Below are 21,044 nucleotides of genomic sequence, written 5' to 3'. Positions count from 1 at the left end.
GTGTGATTTTTTTCTGAAGGGTTAAATAATCATGAGGACTGGATACCTGTAAAGAAGATCCAATCCGATGGAATTCATACACTGCCGCTGGCTGCTGACTGGCTGGTTTGTTTCCTCGCACACAACCACATAGAGACACTCAGCTGTGTACAGCTAGACCCAGAGAGACACAGAGCTAGCCAGAAAGCAGGAAAATGAGCAACTCAGGGTTTGAAACCAAGGATGAACAAGAACCATTAAGATTTATCAGGTAAGACAATTGTCAGCTGCCATCTGAATATTGTACTATGCCTAAATCAATGCAAGCATGGCTACTTGGAGCTAAGGAGGGTGTGGGTACATTCTAGAACAGTAATGTTAAGGAGAATTTCATTTTGTAATTCATTCATAAATATGTGCAAAAGGTTTCTTTTGCATGCAGAATGCACATAGCCTATTATTATGGCCAATAAGTATCCTATGTATTGTACATAATATTATTTTGCTACTGTGTAAAGCCATAAGCATTTAAGTGTCATCATCCCACCGAGCTGTCTTGGCGAAGGGAATAATAACACAATTACTATACAAGTGTCATGGACATAAATAACTGCGTTGTGCACTTGGGGAGCTCATACTGAGATGATCTTGAAAATAATTGCTGAGGTTTGTGTTAACTCAGCTATGACTCTTTCAGGCTTCAGAAAAATAATCAACTTTTCTTTAGCTGAAATAAAACAATTTTACGCCTACCACTTGTCACAGCGAGTAAGAGATAACATTAACCAACTTGTGCCAGGTACTCCAGTGAGGAAATCTTACTGCTTAAAATATAGAAGAAACTAGATGATGATTCATCTCATCAGAATCTATCCATAACTCAAATATGTTTTTTGAAGAGTGTAATTCTTTTTTCAAATGGAAGTTATATGCTAGGTATCTTATACAATTGCGTGCTGAGATAATTGGACCATGGAACAAAGAGCTAAGAAGTAACTTTATTTGGCACCAAGAACCCTTGTCATTGTTGTACACTCCTAGCTTGGATGACACCTGTCACAGCTGAGGATGATTTCTTAAAGATGTTCTAGTTCATATAGCAGTGTGTGATGCTGCACAGGACTGGTACCTTGCCTGGCCACATGATAATGCTGGCCTGGCATTTTTCCAATCATTGGAATTGCAAAATTATATCAGCTCCATGATGAAAAGAAAAAAATCACTTGGTGATTCTAATGAATGACCATGACTAATGGTTGTCTTTGTGGAAAAGTATAATTATAAGATATTTTTTTCTGCTTCTTTTTAAACATAGTTTAGTTTGGTTCCAGTAAACCCTCTTTTGTTGTTTTTACCAGACAAAAAGAATAAACATCAGCTACCACTTTATAGGATTACTATGCCAAAAGAATGCTGAATGCAGATCTCTATGCAAACAGCTGGAATACATACTCGTGATCAATCTTCTACATATGTACAATATATGTCCTATCAGTAATCTTGTCCAGCTAGTCCTAAAATTTACACAACAATGCCAGACAAAACAGTCAGCTTGGTGGCCTCACTTCAATTCAGCTTGTTTAGCTGCCTATCCAAGTATGTGATTTACCAAGGGAGGAGAAGCAAGTAACTGCTGAGGTTAATTCTCTGCTCACCTTCTTGCAGCATGAGCCCAACTGGCTGCTGGTTCTGCCCCCCTCTATTTTCAATGTAAATGCTGTTGTTCAAAAAGTTATAGTAAGCTTTATGGTCAAGGTCAATTGTCCAATACTTTCGGACCTATCATTATACAGCTGCCCCATAACTGTTGCTTAAGTTTCCACATCTGTTATGGTATTGCACCTTTGTTTTCTGTTCTGTAATTCTGTTGAAAAATTTTCAATAAAAATACAATTTAAAAAAAAATATATAGAAAGCTGATTTGCACCAGTTTAATTACTAAAAACTTCATATGTTAGGTAGGGTTTAAAAAGTTTTTTTAATGATTCTTAGTGATACCTTTGCAAACACAGAATCACAACAACCCAATTCTGCCTCCGGCTTCCCATTACAGCTAGCTATAAAAAAGCAATAGCAAATTATTTACCAAACATAACATAACATACCAAATATAAGAAAAGGTTAAAGGGAAATCTGGCATTTCTATGTGGCTCATGTTTTACAGTACATGTTTGGTAACTCCTTTTTCTTATCAATACTTTTTTTGGAGATTATTAAAAATGACAAAACAAAGAAGTGTTACCAAAACAACAAAGAAGAACAAACAGGTTATATACAATTAGCCTAGAAAAGCATGAACGTATTTATTATTATTACACAGTTTTTATATAGCGCCAACATATTACGCAGCACTGCACAAAGTCAATAGTTATGTCAACATAATGTAGTTTGTCAATAGGAACACTGAAGAAGTATCTATATATCAAAAAAAAGTTACACATTAAAGAACTGACATGTCAGATATGTATGATTAAATATCCTAAAAGGGCACATAGAGGTTATGTCAAAGGTGCAAGTAGGGAGTACCCTATAAGACTAGGTCTCACTTAATGGTATGGGATAAACATAGAGGCCCATAGGGAACCCACATATAATAGGGACCCAACTTAAGCTTTCTAAGCAAGATAGGGAAAAGAAGAAAGAAACCTGAAAGTAATAAAGTTAACCAAGTGACAGAGAATCAGGAATAAGAATAGAAGAAAAGAAGGGCCTGCATGGCCCATAAAGCAACAGGATGGGAAAGGGACCCCCAGCATCTATAAACCAACAAAAATTTGGAGCTACTATTAATAACCCCTTTTATCTATGGGTGTCAAACATTTAAAAAGATTACTCCAAGATGCATGTCATAGAAGCAAACAGAAATGATGTGACATTTCGGGGACATGCAGGTCCTTTTTATCAAGCTGACATCCATATGTGTAACCTTGATAAAGGAAAGCTTTATGTCCTTGAAAAATCACATCAATTCTGTTTGCTAGTATTACATCTCCAAAAAAGTGTCAGTTTTACTGAACTTCACATTGTACCGCTCACTGTATTTATTTTTTATGGTTCAATCATGAACAGTACAACCAAAAACTTATTATATGTGCAGGATGGGCTATTTAGGCTGAATAAGAAAAAAACTGTCATAGACAAGCAGCTTGTGATGAAAAAAGCATAAGGGGACGGTAACTCGGCAAAACCCTGATAATACAGAGCCAGTAGTCAGATGAAATTGGGAATCCATGTTGGTCCTTTATTGTGATGGATGATTCCTATTGTGATATATGGCTTTATTGACTAACACAAGTGGACCAGAACAAAATTGGCTTTTTTATGGAAAGTAGAATTTTTCATATATAACTACTGAGTTTGACTAACTCTTCTTATGCACTGTTTCATTAGATATTCAGGATTGTCCAAGTTTATGATAGGTATACCATTATCATTGGCAATCAGCACATTTTTGGTACAGGAGCATATAGCAACCCTCACTAACTGTGTAAATATTGCTTTGCGATAAAGTTTTTTTGTGAATTAAAACAAATTTTTATCATACAGAATTTCAGTGTGCTGCCAAAATAATATAGGCTCCATTTATAAAATAGAGAATCTAACGTTCTCTTGTAGGAATCAATTACTTGATTAATTGAAACACATGGACCTGGAGGATTTCCACGTGGGAATGTTTGAGGAAAAGTCTGGTTCCTTGGCTTCTGAAAGCTGGAACTTGGATTATTAGCACAAAAAACATACAGCACATGTATTACTCTGGGGAACTTGCACATGTTTTTCACTAATTTTTGGGTGGTGAATCTAGAATCGACCCCAGTTTTTTGCAATCAGATCCAGTTTTTTCAAAACTGACTACTCTCCATTTTTGTCAAAAAACATACAAATGCTACATACAATGAAAAAATAATGAAATGATAACTCAAATGTACTGTTTATTTAAATTTCTTTTGTTCATACAAAGGATTTATTGTTACCCTATGATTTTTTTTTTTACAGTAAAACTTTTGAAAATGATTCGAGTAAGCGGTTAATGTAAACATTTACACTTATAGATTTTCCGGGAGTGTTCAGTCTTGGGACAATCCCGCCGGATGCTCCAACAATAGTCAGCTATCATATGTACATCCCATCTACCCTGATACTGTCCTTCCATGACCCTCAAACCTTAGTGGAATTGTTCACCTTGCTCATCACTGACTGCAGCAAAGTTTTCCAGGAAGTTAGAAAGATGGTTATGCAGAAAATGCACCTTGATGCTCATATTGGTACCAAGAATTTTGTAGCTCTTCAAGATTTTTTTGGACGATTTCTGTGTAATTATTTGCTTGTGTGTTTTCAAGAAAGTCATTGACAATAGCTTTGAATGATAGCCAAGCATTCTTTTCGACTTCTGACATTGTCCTGATGAAATGTTCATCTTTGATGAATGACAGCCTAGGAAATGCGAAAATGAGGTACTTGAAACAGTCTCCTTTAGTTGGCAAAGCTTTAACAAACTGCTTCATCAGACCCAGTTTCATGTGCAGAGGCGGAAATATAATATTCTTTCTATCAACAAATGGCTCATGTAGAATGTTTGGATCACCTGGTTTTAGGGCAGATCTTGGAAGTCAATTCCTTTCCACCCAATGCCTCTCACGAACTTTGCTGTCCCACATGCACAGATAACAGGGATACTTGGTGTATCTGCGTTGCTGACCAAGAAGGAAGCATACCATTTTAAGGTCAACACACATGTCCCAAATGTGTTGGTGATATTGCAACAACTCAATGACCCTCTTATGTCTGCATATTCTTCACAAAGAGAATACACTTTAAGCTCCGCTTTGAGCTATCGATGAATAGTCGCCATTCAGTTGAGTTATAGATTGGAATTCCCAATTCCTCCATTAATCAAGGTATGTTATGGCAATACACAAAGCCCCTGTCAGTTCTAAAGTGCTGCAGAAATGCAATTTTTCTATGGTTCGAAAGTATGATACCTTCGTTCCTTTTTCAAGTAAGTTTTGCTCACGCACTCTTGATGCTAGGAGTTCTGAAGTCTTCTTTGATAGTCCCAAATTACATGCCAAATCACTCAACTCATGCTCATCAAATCTCTTATGAACAGAGTCCACTTCAATTTCGAACACCATCATTGTTGTCACCTAGTTCATCACCATAATCATGTTCTTCAAGAGAGAGTAGTGTAACGAAAACCGGCACTGGGATTTCATCTGAATGAGCCACTGGGTGTATTGCCGATGGTAGACGAGAATACTCTATGTTACATTTATTTTTCTTGGTATATCCTGAAGTTTTCACTATACAAAAGTAACAGTCACTGAATTGATCTCCTGGCTCTTGGCAAACCATAGATATACCAAATGGCATCTTATCACGTGCTCCCTTTGTTTATCTCCGTAAACCCTCGACACACTGTTTGCACACCTTATAAGGGGCTCAGAACTTATCTTGATCACCAAGTTTACCTTTCTGAATCCAAGTTTAACTTTCTGATCTGAAAGAAAGGAAATATGTGTGTAAGTAGAAAAATACATTTTGCTTATTCACTACGTAGAGCAGCGCACAACCTCTGACCACACTGTCTTGCGTGTAAATGAAAAGCCTATACAAATCCACGCTACAGTAATCGCAATAATATAAGCGGTAGAGAAAAAACCTGACGTGATAGAAGAAAACTAACTGCACTCAGAATCAGCATACCTATTTTAGCGTAAACAACAAATTGTTACCCAGTGTTATACATTTCACACAAACAAAACAGGATGTATTATACCTGAAAATTACAATTAATAAAAGAAAAATCAGTATCTAACCTAACCTAAACTCAGAAAAAAAACAGGATAAATGGGTCCATCGGGGACGGTCTTGCAGTTAGTGACAGCTGGTAAATGTAATATAGCTATTTGCTTCCCATTCAGAACACGGAATCAAAACATGGAAATTGAAAAAGTTGTTAGAGAGTAGTACAGTTAGGTTTTCCTTCTGCTTTCTTTCTCTTTCATCTGTGTGTCTAATTATTGCATCTTTGTTGCAGAGTTTTCTGTGCCTCCTGTCTGGTAAACCCCGTATGATATGGAAGCACAGAGAACAGTACAAATTAAACTAATTAGTCCTTTCCAATGCCATTCAAAATACAATAAATATTGTATAGACATTAAATATTAAACAAATCGCAAAATGACATCTGCCTTCCAACAAAACTACATCCAGGAATAGATAATTTAGCAGAAAAGCACAACTAGTCATTGCACGGGATAGCAGTGTAGGGTGGAGACAAGGTTTAAAACTTGAAACAAACTGAACTTGTTTCTTCTTGTTTTGTTTCTTTCTTCTGGATAACCCTTTGTTCCAGGCTTCTCCTCTGTTCTGAAATTGCTTTCTCTGATTTCACTGCACAATGTAGGCTTCTCACAGTGTGTATAAGAAGCTGCTGCAAATGAAACAGAGCCCCACTTCCTACCTGGAGGACATCCAGCATCATCAACTCCTTTATTGCCTGACAGCTGGGCCTGTCCTTAGCCTGTTCTATTCATTTATTGTCTTTCAGTTATTTAAATCATGAAGTTTTAAAAATCAGATGTCGGTGTTATCACAGCTTCTTGTTTTTGGGCAATACCAGCCTTGATCTGCTAGAATGACATATAGACACACAAAGACCAAATAAACATGGCAGTTGATCTTACACAGGTTTTGTGATGAAAATTTAACTTTTCAAACTTTCATTAGCTTGCTGAGGCTGAAGAAAAGGTGGAAATGATAAAGGTAAAATATAAGCAAATGAAACCTCAGCTTTAAATCAGCATTTAGAATTAGGGCATAGGTTATGCTTAGAGGAGTCAGAAGACTTCTTTCAGTTGTCTGTTGGTCCATATGGTTTAAGGATGGCCTTGAATACTAAACAGACAGCCTGATTCTTCCAATGATCCATTATAGCATTCTCATTTTAGAAACAAATAATGGCATAGTATTAGGGACAGGACATTGAAAAGACCGACATTATGTCTAAATATAACCCTTATCACAGCTGTCAGATCACAAGTTCCGTAATGCAACCAGCAATTTGGGACCATGTCTCCTGTTCATCAGTATAGTACCAGTCATGTCATTTGGATGCAAAGGGCAAAACAGGATGCAGAAGTGGAAAAAAAAGAAAACAGAGTAAGCCAGGCTTTTAGGGAAAAGACTATCTGAATATATATTCCAATTACAAGGTTCTGTTTCTGAATGTTGTTTTAACAACATGGCTCAGTTTCAAATGAAAGTTCACATAACATCGATCTGGTTCTGCTAGCATGACATAAATGTTAAGTGAAATATGGTAATGACAAGCAAAATTGTATTTCTCCTTTCTTCTTGAAGTTTGAATGGTAAATTGTTAATGGTCCTTTTAAAAATCTCATCATGTAATGTATCTATGATTGCTTGTAATTCACATTTACATCATCTTTTCATTTTCGAGCTCACCAGACATTGTCAGTCTTCTATTTCATTCTATCATCAGATAGACCCTACTACTTCAATATCCCCATAATATAAACAGAACATGATCTTCAGTTACTGTCTGTATCTCTTTGTCATTTGCAACCCCTATTTAATGTACAGCTCTGCGTAATATGTTGCCCTTATTCTTCATAATTATATTTTCACATATATGAAGAATGAAAGAAGTAAAGAATAGGGGCGATATTTCATATCACATTTTCAACATGAGATATAAACTGAAATGCAACTGTTTGTAAGCATAAATCTGCAGTTATATTTAACTGTAGGCCTGCAGCTGGCTCTGATCACATCTTTTGATTCATGAAAAATCGATAAAAAGCTTGGATATGCGGTAACATTCTATTTTGTTCTACAGTCTATTTTGTAAGACATAGAAACAGATCATTTATTTTCCAAGATGGCAAGGCTATATAAAGCAACCACAAATGTGCATAAAAAATAGAGGCTAAGCAAGAAAAACCCTTCTTTGGTCTGGCTGCTAGAAATTGCTGAAATCCTATTTTGTTAGGTTTCTGTGTGTTTACTGCCTATTTTTGCTCTATGTATTGTTAAATACATACTGTACCCAACAGAAAAAAAAACACAAAGCCTAATTTCCTGTGTTCATGCACTGCACAATCCAGGTTAGCATCTTCAATAACATAATTTAGCAATCCAGTTGGCCTCTAGATAGACATTCTGTCAGTTATCAAATTGCAAACATAGGTTGATGAGGATTGATGTGCATTATTGAAGTTTTCGTCACTCTTCAAGATTGATTGCAGTGGTTCAATGACATATTGTTACTTAATTAGCATGTTTCTGTCCCATGCTTTCTAGGGACTTGCTTGGAACCTGTAGGCTCTTTTTAGGTGCTGTTTTCATTGATACATTAGCTTTACGTGTAAAAGCAATAAACAGTAAGGGCTTGAATGCCAAAAATTAAATAAATAAATAAATTTCACCCTGTCCCTAACACTTAGCCTCACTTCTCATACTATTCTGAAGCCTTAAATCTTATGTAAACCCTAATAATGAACTTCATGTATTTAATTCCATTTGGCCTTTTCTATATACTATATATTAAAAAAAGTTTTGATATATCTATTTGTTATGTGCAAAAAATCCCTTTTGAATCTGCCAGTCATGTTACCCGACTTTGCTGTTATCAGCTATATTGTTCTCAGACATCTCTGAGGACTACATAATGCTCATCTTCCATCTAAAATTACATGCAAGGTAGTCGTGGGCTAACAAAATTGCTGCTTCATATATAAAGTAGGGTGAAAGAATGTTGTCCCCATAGAACAGGCAGGTGGAAAAAAAAACTAAGGCAGCCAGCACATCCAAGTACAGGTAAACTAAAATATATATTAGTTTTGGTTTTAGAGTGGAAAAGTTAGGACTGCTGGAAAATTCCTACAGTGAGGATATACTATAGATAAAGAACATGATATTTTATAACAATTTAGAAAGGTTAGAAGCCCAGTGATATTTCTTAAGGACAGGGAGTAAAGTTAAATCTCTCCAACTAGATCACAGACAGCAATTGTAACTTAAAAACTTTTTAAAAGTTTTCGCTGGAGTTAGATTTTAATCTGATATTATTATCTACCTATGAAATATCTATCTCTATTAAAATTCTAAACCATTTTGATTGATCATAGAGGACTGCACATGACAGACTAACATCTGTATAGGAATACTACAATGCTTAAAAACAGCTTTTACATCAAATTCAAAATTCAAAGGTTAACCAGGACTACCAGAAAAAAATGATTATACAAAGAAGAAAAATACTTATCAACAAACAGTATAGAGAATAACACATGCATAATTATTTTTATAAACCATCAGTTAGAAGATAGAATACTAAACAGTAAGAACTAAATCAGAAGTCACATTGTTGCTTTGGTATGTAAGCTAGTTTTAATAAACTCTACATATTACTATCACTAAGGAAATGTATAAACTTTTATTTAATCAAATCAATGCATAAATAAAGGATTTTCCAACCCCTTCACTACCTACTTTGCCCCATTAAAAAACCCACTAGAATATTTTATAAAAAAGGTGCTGGACTGGGGACAAAGTTGGGAGCAACTCTGGAACATGGAGGGGGCAATGAGAGTTTGAATTTTTTTATACATGGTGGAGGCAGGTCAATGAAAACTAGAAAGAAGAACTTTGAAGTTGTATTTTAGGATTGAGTGTAAATACTTTTAGTTTTAGAGGCACTTGGTATTTCATACTAGTTCAGTGAATGTGCCGGAGCTATGAGCTGCACACTTGCTTAAAGTAGACAAGTGTCCCAGGTTTGGATGAGCTGTCTCTCCATGCATGTTTTTTTAATTTAATTCAACCCTGAATATCCATCCATCCCACAAAAACTAAATAATACCCTTTATCAAATTCCATGTCTATATTACCGGTAATCTTCAGGCACAAGTCTAGAGGTGGTCTGATAGCGACCTGCCTGCTTTTCAGCATAGAAACAGAGAAGGGGTGAATAGAACTTATTTACCGACCATGTAATTGGACAGAAGACCCTTAGCATCTGCAGCACCACCAATGGTTCCCTGCCTATCCCTGTTTGTGGGTTAGGTGCCACTACAGAACAGGATTTACAGTTAGTGGGAAGGTATAATGCTGCAAATGATGGAGTAAATCTATAGATATCAGCCCACCTCTGAATGTCAGATTATTGTGTATCAAGAAATGGAGAGGAAGAATGGGATTATTTTCTGTGTCCCCAGCTGATTTACAAGCAACTGACCCAGGAGAAATATAAGAAATTTTCAACTAAATAGGGTTTTTTGTTTTTTTTTTATTTTTTATTAGCAACCAATAAAAACAGACAATTACAGAACTCAAACCAGTGTATACAGATGGCAAAAGCAAATAAAAGCGTGAAAAGGCATACAATTTTACAGAAATAGTCATATCTAGTAACTCGAGGGGTTCTATACCACCTGGTAAGCACTTTGTAATTAGTCTCCTGATAACGATTACTAATAGAGGCTCTATGTCCGTAATATAACATACACTCTATTTGTTCTTTGGTAAATTTAACTCCAAGGTCTCTGTCCCATTTAGCAATAAAATATGGTGGTGAGGTGTCCTGAGTTGTTAGTTGTAATTTGTATATTTGAGAAAGAACTCCTCTTAAGGGATCGCCATTGACACATAAACTCTCTAGAGTACCTAGTGGGCGGCCGAAATCCTGCGCCGGAGGCAGTGATCTAAGAAAGTGTTGAAACTGTATTCTAAATAGGTTATTTTGTAACTTTGATTTTGTCTCTTTTTAAAAGGAAATAAACTAAAAGAAATAAAGTGTATATAAACTCAGGAACACAAATGTAATATAATGCTGTTACCAGTCAGTTTTTTTTTCTTTATGTTCACCTGGTAATCCTGCTAGTAACACACTTCCAGTATTGAAATGACAATGCTCACTCACTGTACTGTATATATGGACTAGTAGAACTCCTACCTCACTCCTCTTTTTAATACATTAGGAGAGGTGTTCGGCAGCCTTTGAAGAGAGAGCTATGATCTATGTAGAAGAGGAAGGAGGAGAGGTATTTTACACCTTCATGCAAACAGTCCACCTCCAATGTAATTGACAACCTTCATGAAGGTATCAGTTTCAGATAAAATTGAAAGATCTTGTATAAGAGCAAACAACATATACTGTATATCAGCAGTCACCAACCTTTCAGATCTTACGGACCACTAAATTTATCATTTTAAATCCTGCGGACCATTAGTATGATTTTTTTTTAAAAAGATAAATACATTTGCAAAATAATGATCTTCTGATTAGAGCCTGACAAGGACTGTGGAGGCTCTGATTCATTGATTAGCTCATAGTTAAGTGAAGTATTGTTACTATTATCATTAGTTGTATTATCTTTGGTATTGCTAAAGAAATGCAAAATATTCGTTTGCTTTTTCTCACTTGTTATGGGTTTATTTCTTTGAATTTAAGACCAAACAAAAAATGATAGTTATCAAAGTCAAACTATTTGATGCCATTAAAATATAACAATTAAAGAAATAACACAGCTACAGTCATACTTACCTAAGAGAGAATCTGAGAAATAAACAAATAAAATGAAACAATTGGATAAGAATTGGTACTGGCGAAGCGGGAAGTTGTAATGGTGGAAACAATACTTAAGCGTACAGCTCCGCAGCGGTTGCCTCCCTTGTTTTTCCATCTCTAGTACAGTTTGTGAATTTAGTGCAATATTAAGGCGAAAATTGTCATTGAGAATAAAAAATTGCAAATAATGTCCAAATGACCACTAAAATTTTCTTACGGACCACTGGTTGGCAACCACTGCTGTATATTACACAGCTCAAACTAAAAATTTTTTCACTATCCAATGATTTTTCAATATCTTTGATTTCAGGTCTGTTGAATCCAGAAATTACATCAGTTTCATTGAATTGGCTCTAGTTCTTGTGATACAGGAATTTGAATAGACGATCTTACCAACAACAAATGTTAACACAGCATATTATTATCAATCTTTATTTACACCGATATTTCATGGTTGTCAAGAACTTCTTGGGTAACCAAAAAGCACAAAACTATAAAGAACTGGTGCAAAACTTGCTCTTAAACTTTAAAAAATTGGGTGCTACTATGAGCATAAAGGTACACTATCTCCATAGTTATTTGCATAAATTTCAGTCACAATTTCTGTGAGGAACAAGGGAAGAGGTTCCATCATGTTAAAGATGATGGAAGATAGGTATCAGGGCAGATGGGATTGACACATGATGGCAGACTACTGCTGGAGCCTTCAACGTGATTGTCCTGATCATCAGCATAAAAGGAAATCATACAAATGGAGTTTTTCAATGACTTCTTTGTGATTAGATCTGTAAATATACTGAATATAGAATATATTGACATTAGGTATCTCAAAAATTAAATTTTGCATACGTAGGTATATCTAGTTTAATTTTGCTCAATATTCATGTTTCATTAGTTTTCTATGAGTTTATTATTGAGGTCATTATTTCAAAAACTAGAGCCAATCTAACAAAACCAATACCATATTTGGAATCTGCGCATCAAACATAACCTAAAATGACTTTATTCTGTTTAGCAAGAAAATGTTTGTTGACCAGTGTTATAGTTCAGATAAAATAATAAGGATGGACTTTACTCTGCTAACCTTCCTGCAGATGCAGCACATAACACTTTTAGCAAATAAGAGATCACTTATTCATGGTTACTACAAATATTCTAATGCTTGTCATTAATGCAAACATGTATTTTATAGGGTTGTACAGAAAACAAAACGGCTGCTGAAGGTTAATATTATGGCAAGAGATGTGTGTTTCGCTCATTAGTTGTTGTTCTTTTAATGTTGCTTTTCAGACCTGTCATTAACTGGGTTTGCATCCAGCCATTCTTGCTGCAGGCAGTAATGCAATGGAAAAGAAAAGGTTCCAATCTGCGCAGAACACTGAGTCACCCAGACTGCATCAATGAGCTAGGCACAGACCAGATTACATGAAGTCTGTTCATTGTGTGTACAACAGACCATTAAAAGTAGAAGTACTAAAAATGATCTTGTCTCAACTCCTTGCATTTAACTGATGCTGGTTGTAAGATAAAAACACTAGTCAAAAGTTAATAATCAGACTGTTACTACCTCCTTAATTAAAAAAAAAGAATCAAGAGTCCATTATGACTACCATTATGACTACATAGTTTTTATAAAGTTTGCTCAGCGCTGTCCAACTGTTTCAATCTATACTGCAGGAAATAAAAAAAGGACTATTTTGTTTCCTTCTAGCATTTTTGCATTGCAGACCCATTGTATGATTGCTTACTAACATAATTCCAACCTCCAGCTAGGTAAAACCACTTAAAGTGAATGCTTAAGCAAAAGTATAAATACATTCAGTATAACTCTGCAATATGTGTACATCTTCCCATGTATTGCCTCTCTAAAGTGCTGCAAGTACAGAAAGATATCTGTTGATTCTGCAATAATTTAGGTAGCTGGTTGACAACACAGTGCCACTGCTGCACTGAGATTCAAAGTAGAGTTGTCAGGATCTGCTTGACTTTAGAACACATTCCCTTTATGTTCTGAAGTTTAGGAGAAAATGTGGGCTTCTGAAGTCCTGAGATGCACTGGCCGAGGATACAACAGTGTCTGTGATTTAATGGGCTATTACCTCATACAGAAAGGTGGTAAATGCATTTCTAGAAGAATAAAGAGCCATTTTCAGTGTTTTTAAAGAAACAAAACAATGGGAAATATGTATATGTATTAAAGATGCACTTATTATTTATTTTTCGCTATTTTCAGAGTAAAAGCTCAAATATGCAGTGCATGAAAGTCACAGAAATAAAAAGCATAACATTTATTCCAAAGTGAATCAGCAATGACCGACTCTTTATGTTTCTAATGACGTTTCCTTTAAAAGCTTTATACTCAAGAATCATTGAGATATAAATGACCCAAATTGCATTTCATATTTGCTGCATTTTTTAAAAATACATGCACTTTGTAAAATAATCGCTCCTTTGTCAAATGTAATTAATTGTGACAAGAGTGACTGTGATGCATAGGTATGTTCAAGTCAGTTATTTTCACAAAGAATTGAGCAGGCAAACACCGTACTTTACATCTCAGATGTGATTGATGATACCCTAGATAGTTGTCATGCATGTTTATTGCTAGGATACCTCAGCAGATCTGCAGGACAATACTAAAGGCAGCATGTCACACAAAAGGGTGCCATGACCAACAGCAGATGGCAAACATATTAGTCCTATAAAGAAATAAAAAAAATATTTAATGGCACTTAAATTAGCATACTGAATGCATCACATAGCCACATTTGCAGTAACTGAAAAATGAGTCTATCATCCCCATACGGGGATTTTTTTAAGCATCGAAGTGGTTTTAAAGAGACACAGTCACCAATCCTGCTCCTGCTTTCATCTCCCTTCATAACCTTTCTGGAGAAATGTGTTTGACTGTTCCAGTACTATATAGAATATGTGGAGTAAGTGATATACCCAACACAGTTTATATAGTTCCCCCAGAGGGAAGGAAGGAGACATGGGACTCATAGGACAACATTGGTGAATTCCACCGACACCAACGCTCTGCCTCCTCCATGCTGGGCACCATTTCTTTCCTTCTCTCCGTGCAGGGCACTAATATTCCTACCCACCTTTTGCTGTCTTTTTCTCCCAACTATCTGCTGAGCACTGCTTGTTCTTTCGTACTGTCTGTTGGGCACTACTGTTCTCCCCAACTCCTGTTGGATACGATTGGTCCTCCCCACTAGGTTTCCCCATCCCAAATGGGCACTATTTTTCTCTAACTCCCTGCTGGGTACTAGTGCTTTCCTATACCTCCCACTGGGCACTATTGTTTCTCCCACTCCATGCTAAGCGCTACTATTTCCTCCACCAAAAGCTGTCCAGCCCAATACCCACCCTCTTTGAGAACCAATTCCTTCCCAGCATTGGTATAAATTATTCTTCCCATTATAAATGACAAACCCAGAATATCAATCCAAGCTGTCTTTATGGTGTATGGAGGGACAATGCCTCTTTTTCTTCTCCATGACTGATGATAGGTCATCAAGGTTAGGAATTAATTTTTTTCCCAGTGGGTACCAGTTTCAGGTGTTTTTGTCTTCCCCTAACTACAGACTCTAGGAACCTCTTACTGACCACCACTGGCCTGTAGCACGGGGCATTTTGTCATCTCACCAGATAATTTATTTTCCTGACTTCCAAAACTGGGCATTTTTTCTCCACGCTATGGTATAATATCCTGCCATTGACCAGCAGTGTATGGAGCTCATTCAAATTTATTACTGCTGCACTCTGTATATCATTATACATTTTGTTCTATAAAGTACGGTAAATGTTAGACCTGCCTCCTACACTCTATATTGTGAAGTGCTTGTCCTGAAAAGTTATCATTTTCTTAACATTGTGCAATATTGAGCTGGTATGTAATGTGAGTGAAACTCTCACTCATAGCACAGTAGTTACTGAGTATTTTTTAATTACAAAGCTTAGATTTGTGTTTAGTGTATAAATATGAAGGTTCTTATTTACAATTTTAAGCCAGGCCCAATAACTAGCACAATTTAGTTACACCCACCTTCCCATGCTGTATATCTTATTCATCTTTAATCCATAAATTGGAAGGAATGCAGTAGGGTTTACATCTACCCCCTTCTTCCTATGCTTCATAACGCCTCCATCTCAAATCTAAATGTTTGGAGGTATACATTTAGAGTTTCCATCTATTTTAATGCAAAACAAACATATATTAAAGGGTTTCTTCTTCAAAACTGACACTATCATTGTATTGTATTGTAATCATGGCTGCTTATGGTACAAGTAGAAAGTTTTTAATTTTCAAATTTTACATTTTTTGGAATAAATGAGGTTGTAGGTTTTTGAATTCTGACCAAGATGAGAGAATCTCAGAGTAGATTTCATCGGTCTAAATTCAACTGATCTGATCCTTATGACTAATACATTTAGAAGATAGATTTATGGAATTTCCTCAGGCTAAGAATATTGTTCTTTAAAGATTAGTAGTACTAAGGGTGTCTGTTGTACCAATGTTTGTGCAGTAATGGTTGTTTCTGTATAAAGCACCTGACCTCTTTTTTGTCTATTTTGGATAGGCTTTTTGTCTATCCATACTGCTTTTGCAATATTGTATAGAGAACTCGAATCAATATTCTAAGTATGTCATTCAAATTTTTTTAAAGGAAAGATTATACAATAGAGAGAACCATTGTGCAGTGCCAACTTTTTAGGGTGGTAGAGGAGGATAGCATGGCACATGTTCGTCATTTAAAAATGGACCTGAATCCCTATTAATATATATAGAATAAAGGTGTACTTTTAGCCAATATTGTTGATGAAGTGAGATTTAGAGATTTATCATAAACCTATGAACACCTGCAGAACGGAGAATAATGAAAGCTGCACTTAGCTGTTTCTCTTTCAGGTCTCTCTTGATTGAATGCTAATTTTTAAATTAGCATTAAATGACTATGTCATAATTATCATTCCCAGATGCTAATGGAGAGATTTTCTGCCTGTCAAGTGGAAACATCCGTGACGCTTCTGGGCGCTAAAAGTGATACAGAATAGCAGGAATAAACAGCTAACATGAGGGAGGGCATAAATAAAGCAAATTTCTCTCATTACAAATCAGTAATAGCACTATACATAAAATTTATTGTGATTTTAACATAAGATATTGGGCCAAATTTTAAAATGAAATAAAGACAGGATGTTTGCAATGCAGTATTGTATAGGAGCGCTAATGTACTCACACGTAGTGTTACACAATCCCTGACCCTCTCTAGTAAATAGCATTTATGTTTAATGCATATGGTACTTTCTCAGACTGACATGTATATTCAATATTTAAACAATGCTGCTTTGTACTTTCTGTTCGGATAAGGTCCACTAAGGAATGTGCGTGTCAATATTTTACCTAAAATAAAAAAAATATTCTGACAGGTGCAGTGTTCCTAAAGGAATGAAATATCTGAGCTAAGCAAACCAGGAGGTCAAAAAGGTATATACTATTCAGAAAATGTAGAATATTTAATATTGTGGAAACTCTACTGCATACAGCATTGTGTTAAACTGTGTACTTATGCTTGCAATAACCACAACATGTATATCTGCACTGTAATACCCCAGCACAGTGTGCATTTTTACTTTTATTAGATTTTTACAGTGCCAATTTTGTTATATCAGTGGTGCCTTCATGGAGTTTTATATATATATATATGTAAAATATCCCTAAAAGCAGTTATATTAACAATAAAAAAACCTTTGTGGAAAACAGATTTTTATATAGGACACACCATCAGCTGTTGTCCAATGGGTCCACCAATGGATCAGGAGTCTAACACTATAGACCAGGGATGTCAAACTCAAATACACAGAGAGACAAAATTAAAAACTTAGACAAAGTCGTGGCCTAACCATAAAATTTATTGAAAAAATTGGGGAAATGTTTCCTTCTCATTAGATATAAAACCTTTTCACACAGAAACAAAGGGGTTTTGCTTCACATTCAATCTGGAGCAAGCCTATAATAGAGAAAGAGTTATAAGAATGTTATTTTTAATTTTATTTAGGAAACAATCTTATGCCTCTTTCTCTATTTGTAGCCTTCTGGGTTAAAATTCAATGGTAACCTTTTTGCACAGGCTAACAATAATAATAACAACAACATTCTTCTATGAAAATCCAACCATTCAAGTCCATGCCTTGGAGTAGCAAGGAAAAGTACAGCTGGGGGGGGGGGGGGGGAGTGCTGGAAATGGCCAATGCGGGGCTAAATCTTATGAGTGGCCCACCACTGGAACTCTCTCTTCATTGAAATAGCACCGCTTGCGTCTATAAAACAGTTCAATGCAGGGCCACGAATAGGCAGAGAGTCCGCTGGTCTATAGATGTGAGTGATGCTGGGAATTGTAGTAGCAGCCCTATTTCAATGCAGCAGTGGGCCAGCTGCAGTTCATATTTAGGATTCGTTTGGAGGACAAAAAAAAGACGTTGGGGGCCGATTTGGCCCCTGGGGCCAGAGTTTTACACCCCTGGTATTAACTATAGATGTCAAAATTTCATGACTGTTTCCTGTGACAGTACACGCAGCACTGTTCAGTTGTATGGGAGATGGGGGGTGGGATAATGTATACTTCTTCAAAAGAGAGGACAGTAGTCATTCCCTGGTTGGTCATTTAGCAGTCTGCTATGGCGGGTCGCTAAATGACATCAGTGGAGTACTTAAAGAGGAAATCCCCATTAAGACAAAGTGCAATTACAAATATATGCGAGCATATTGTAGACCAGCAAAGAGGTGCCTAAATCCTGGCATATATGAAATTTACAAGAACTTAATATTCAGAGCATTTGCTTTCCTTAGAAGACTGTACAGGGAAAAAATTAAATTTTTGCAACCTTAGTACCTCTGTTGCAATGGCTTTTATGTTGGTGCTGGAAACCATATAGTTTTTTTTAAATACGCTGCCGATATATAGTGGCTAATGAGTCTGTCTATTCATGTTGCAGGGTAGAAAGGGATGCCAGGTTTCATATATTTTGCTGACCATGCAATTTCTATACAATCGCTTTATACAAAATTATATAATATGAAAATAAACCCCTAACAACTCTTATAATTTGGAGCTTATCAGGTAGTCCTCCGTATTTTTTTTTATTTTTTTAATTACAATTTGTAATTGTAAGAATGCCATTGAGTTGCATAGTGTATGCTTTGCATTAGTCATATGATGTTTTAGGAATAGTAAAGTTTGTTCATTTAAAAGGAGAAAAAAAGGATTCAGAGGTGGATGATATATCTGTATTGTCCAAACTAAGGAGTGGAAGAGGATCTTTTATTTTTTGGTTTTGAAACAGTAATGTCAACCAAAGCAGTTCTGAAACTTTCTATTGTTATTGGACTAAAAAAGCTGAACTGATCTCTCTGACAATGATCTGATGTCATTTTTATCTTCAAGGGACCAAAGTTAACAAAACACACTTTCAATTGGCATTTGGTTTGATTGATTTCTGGAGCAGTTACAATAACTGGATTGCTCAAAACTGCAAAACAAGTGGAGTAGTGGGTGACAGATTGCTATGGACCAGTGGTCGCCAACTGGTGGTCCGCAAGAAAATTTTGAGGGTCCGCTGCTCTTGTCAGTGCACCCCTGAGTGGGGTCAGAAGAAGGACTCTAGTGGGGGGATGCACCGACCAGAGACGCTGACCGTGTCACCCCAGCAGTTCCAAGGCTCAGGGAGGTGGGCGGGCTGTGTCCCTGGACACAATCCGCCAACTCTCCCATTGCAGGCTCAGATCTGCGATGGGAGAGTTGGCGGGGCTATGTCATATTGACATCACTCTGGGGGAGGTTTCTCCCCCTTTGAGTGACACCCAGCTCCCCGCGTATGCACGGTCAGGAGCTGGTGATTATAGTGGAACCAAAAAGGTTGGCAACCACTACTATGGACAGTTTAGTTCTCCATTGTCATTCTATCCATGTGATGGAAAGATTCAAAATTAGCCAAGTGTACAACCAGAACAAGGGTTTTTATACAGAGGGGGTTGTTTTTTATTTTTTTTCAAAAATTGTAGTTGGATTGAGTTATTTGGACAATTAAGGTACAAGTGGTGCTTCCTGAAGTTCTACTTTAATAAAAACTGGATACTGGTTGAAGCGGAATAAATAACATCATGGATAGAGATGTTTGAAGAAAAAGTAGTTTTATTTTTACAGGTTCATATTGCAGTTTCCAGCATTAATAGAATATTAGCAAGAAGTCTCACGCATCTATTTTTAACACGTAGTCATTTCACACTAGAACACTAAGATTTTTGTTCCCTCTGCTGCTTTCCTCCCTTCTTCCCTGAAACCCCCACCATTTGTGTAAACCGACTTTATAAACAAGGGTTTATATATTTAATTCTTTTTCATGTGCTGACATCATTGGTCATTAGTGAAGTAGTGGTGTAGTCTATTATTAATGCTATTAAAATACTGTTTGCATTATTTTGAAGAGCATACAGATAAAATAAATGTAAACTTTTTTTCAATAAAGATTACAACACTACTTAGGATAAAACTTTAGTTTGGTGCTTTAGGTTGGTGATAACTATGAGTTTGCTAGATTACCCATGTTCTATCCCATGATAGTCAATTTTTTCCAGTCTTGGAGAGCTTTAAGAAATCAGTTTCCAATATGTCATACATAATGCATAATATACATATGATGGACTCTCTGAGGGCTACCACATCTCTGTGGTGGAAAATATGTTTGCTTTAATACATGTTGTAATGCATATTTTATGTTTTCTGTCCTGATGTTATTTTTGGTGTACTTTTTGCACGCTTTGCTTTTACTGGAAACAAGACCATGTTTCTTCCATAATATATGTGAAATGCATGATATTTGCATTCTCTAGGCATTTTACATTTAATTTACATGTTATTATTAATCTTGGTAAAAATTATGTTTTCTGCCCTTAGAATGCTGTTAGCAACTTTTTATCAAAGGGCACTGCATTATGTTTTTAAAGTGGTTCAGTGGTTAAATTCATCATGTGTTTGACCTTTATTATAAATGGGCATTAAAAAAGCATAAAAATGCAGAATTGTGTGTACTATAAGAAAGTTAGGCAGTTTTACCACAAACTGTGTATAATCTCAATTTTGGTAAAGTGGAATATATTCTCCTGATTATTACTCATGAAAGAGATGATTTCTTTGGCCATTATTGGCCCCGCTCTGTCACATAGGACTTTGAGGTAGGAGTCCATAGCTGGGTTTGAGCTCTAACAGGTTAATTTCTCCCTTAGCAGAGCTAAGCAAAGCATAATGGAAAGAAGAAAAGGTAAATATATGCTGGGGCAGGGGGAGCTAAGTAAACCTTTTATTTTAAACTTTGGGAACCTTGGAACAGAATGGGATGGTGCCATGTTAATTTCCACTTTAGTTTCAATTTTTGGAGCACAGTAATGGGTCTAGCATTCCCT

At 36.1% G+C, this 21,044-nt stretch overlaps 1 protein-coding gene across 2 annotated transcripts in view; it reads left to right on the top strand.

The window, feature by feature from the left end:
- The window catches only part of YJEFN3 (YjeF N-terminal domain containing 3), a 47,070-nt gene continuing 26,026 nt past the window's right edge, over positions 1 to 21,044 (top strand). The window contains exon 1 of one of the 2 annotated variants that reach the window (XM_072404593.1): positions 1 to 250. In XM_072404593.1, coding sequence (XP_072260694.1) covers positions 195 to 250 — 56 coding nt within the window. In that variant the 5' untranslated portion in view covers positions 1 to 194. The remainder of the gene's footprint in view (positions 251 to 21,044) is intronic. The other variant, XM_072404592.1, reaches the window with a different exon arrangement.

This window comes from Pyxicephalus adspersus, chromosome 3, assembly GCF_032062135.1.
Source record: "Pyxicephalus adspersus chromosome 3, UCB_Pads_2.0, whole genome shotgun sequence".
In the NCBI taxonomy this organism is placed as follows: domain Eukaryota; kingdom Metazoa; phylum Chordata; class Amphibia; order Anura; family Pyxicephalidae; genus Pyxicephalus; species Pyxicephalus adspersus.
The sequence above is the reverse complement of the archived record's forward strand: the minus strand, read 5'-3'. Positions and strand labels throughout refer to the sequence as shown.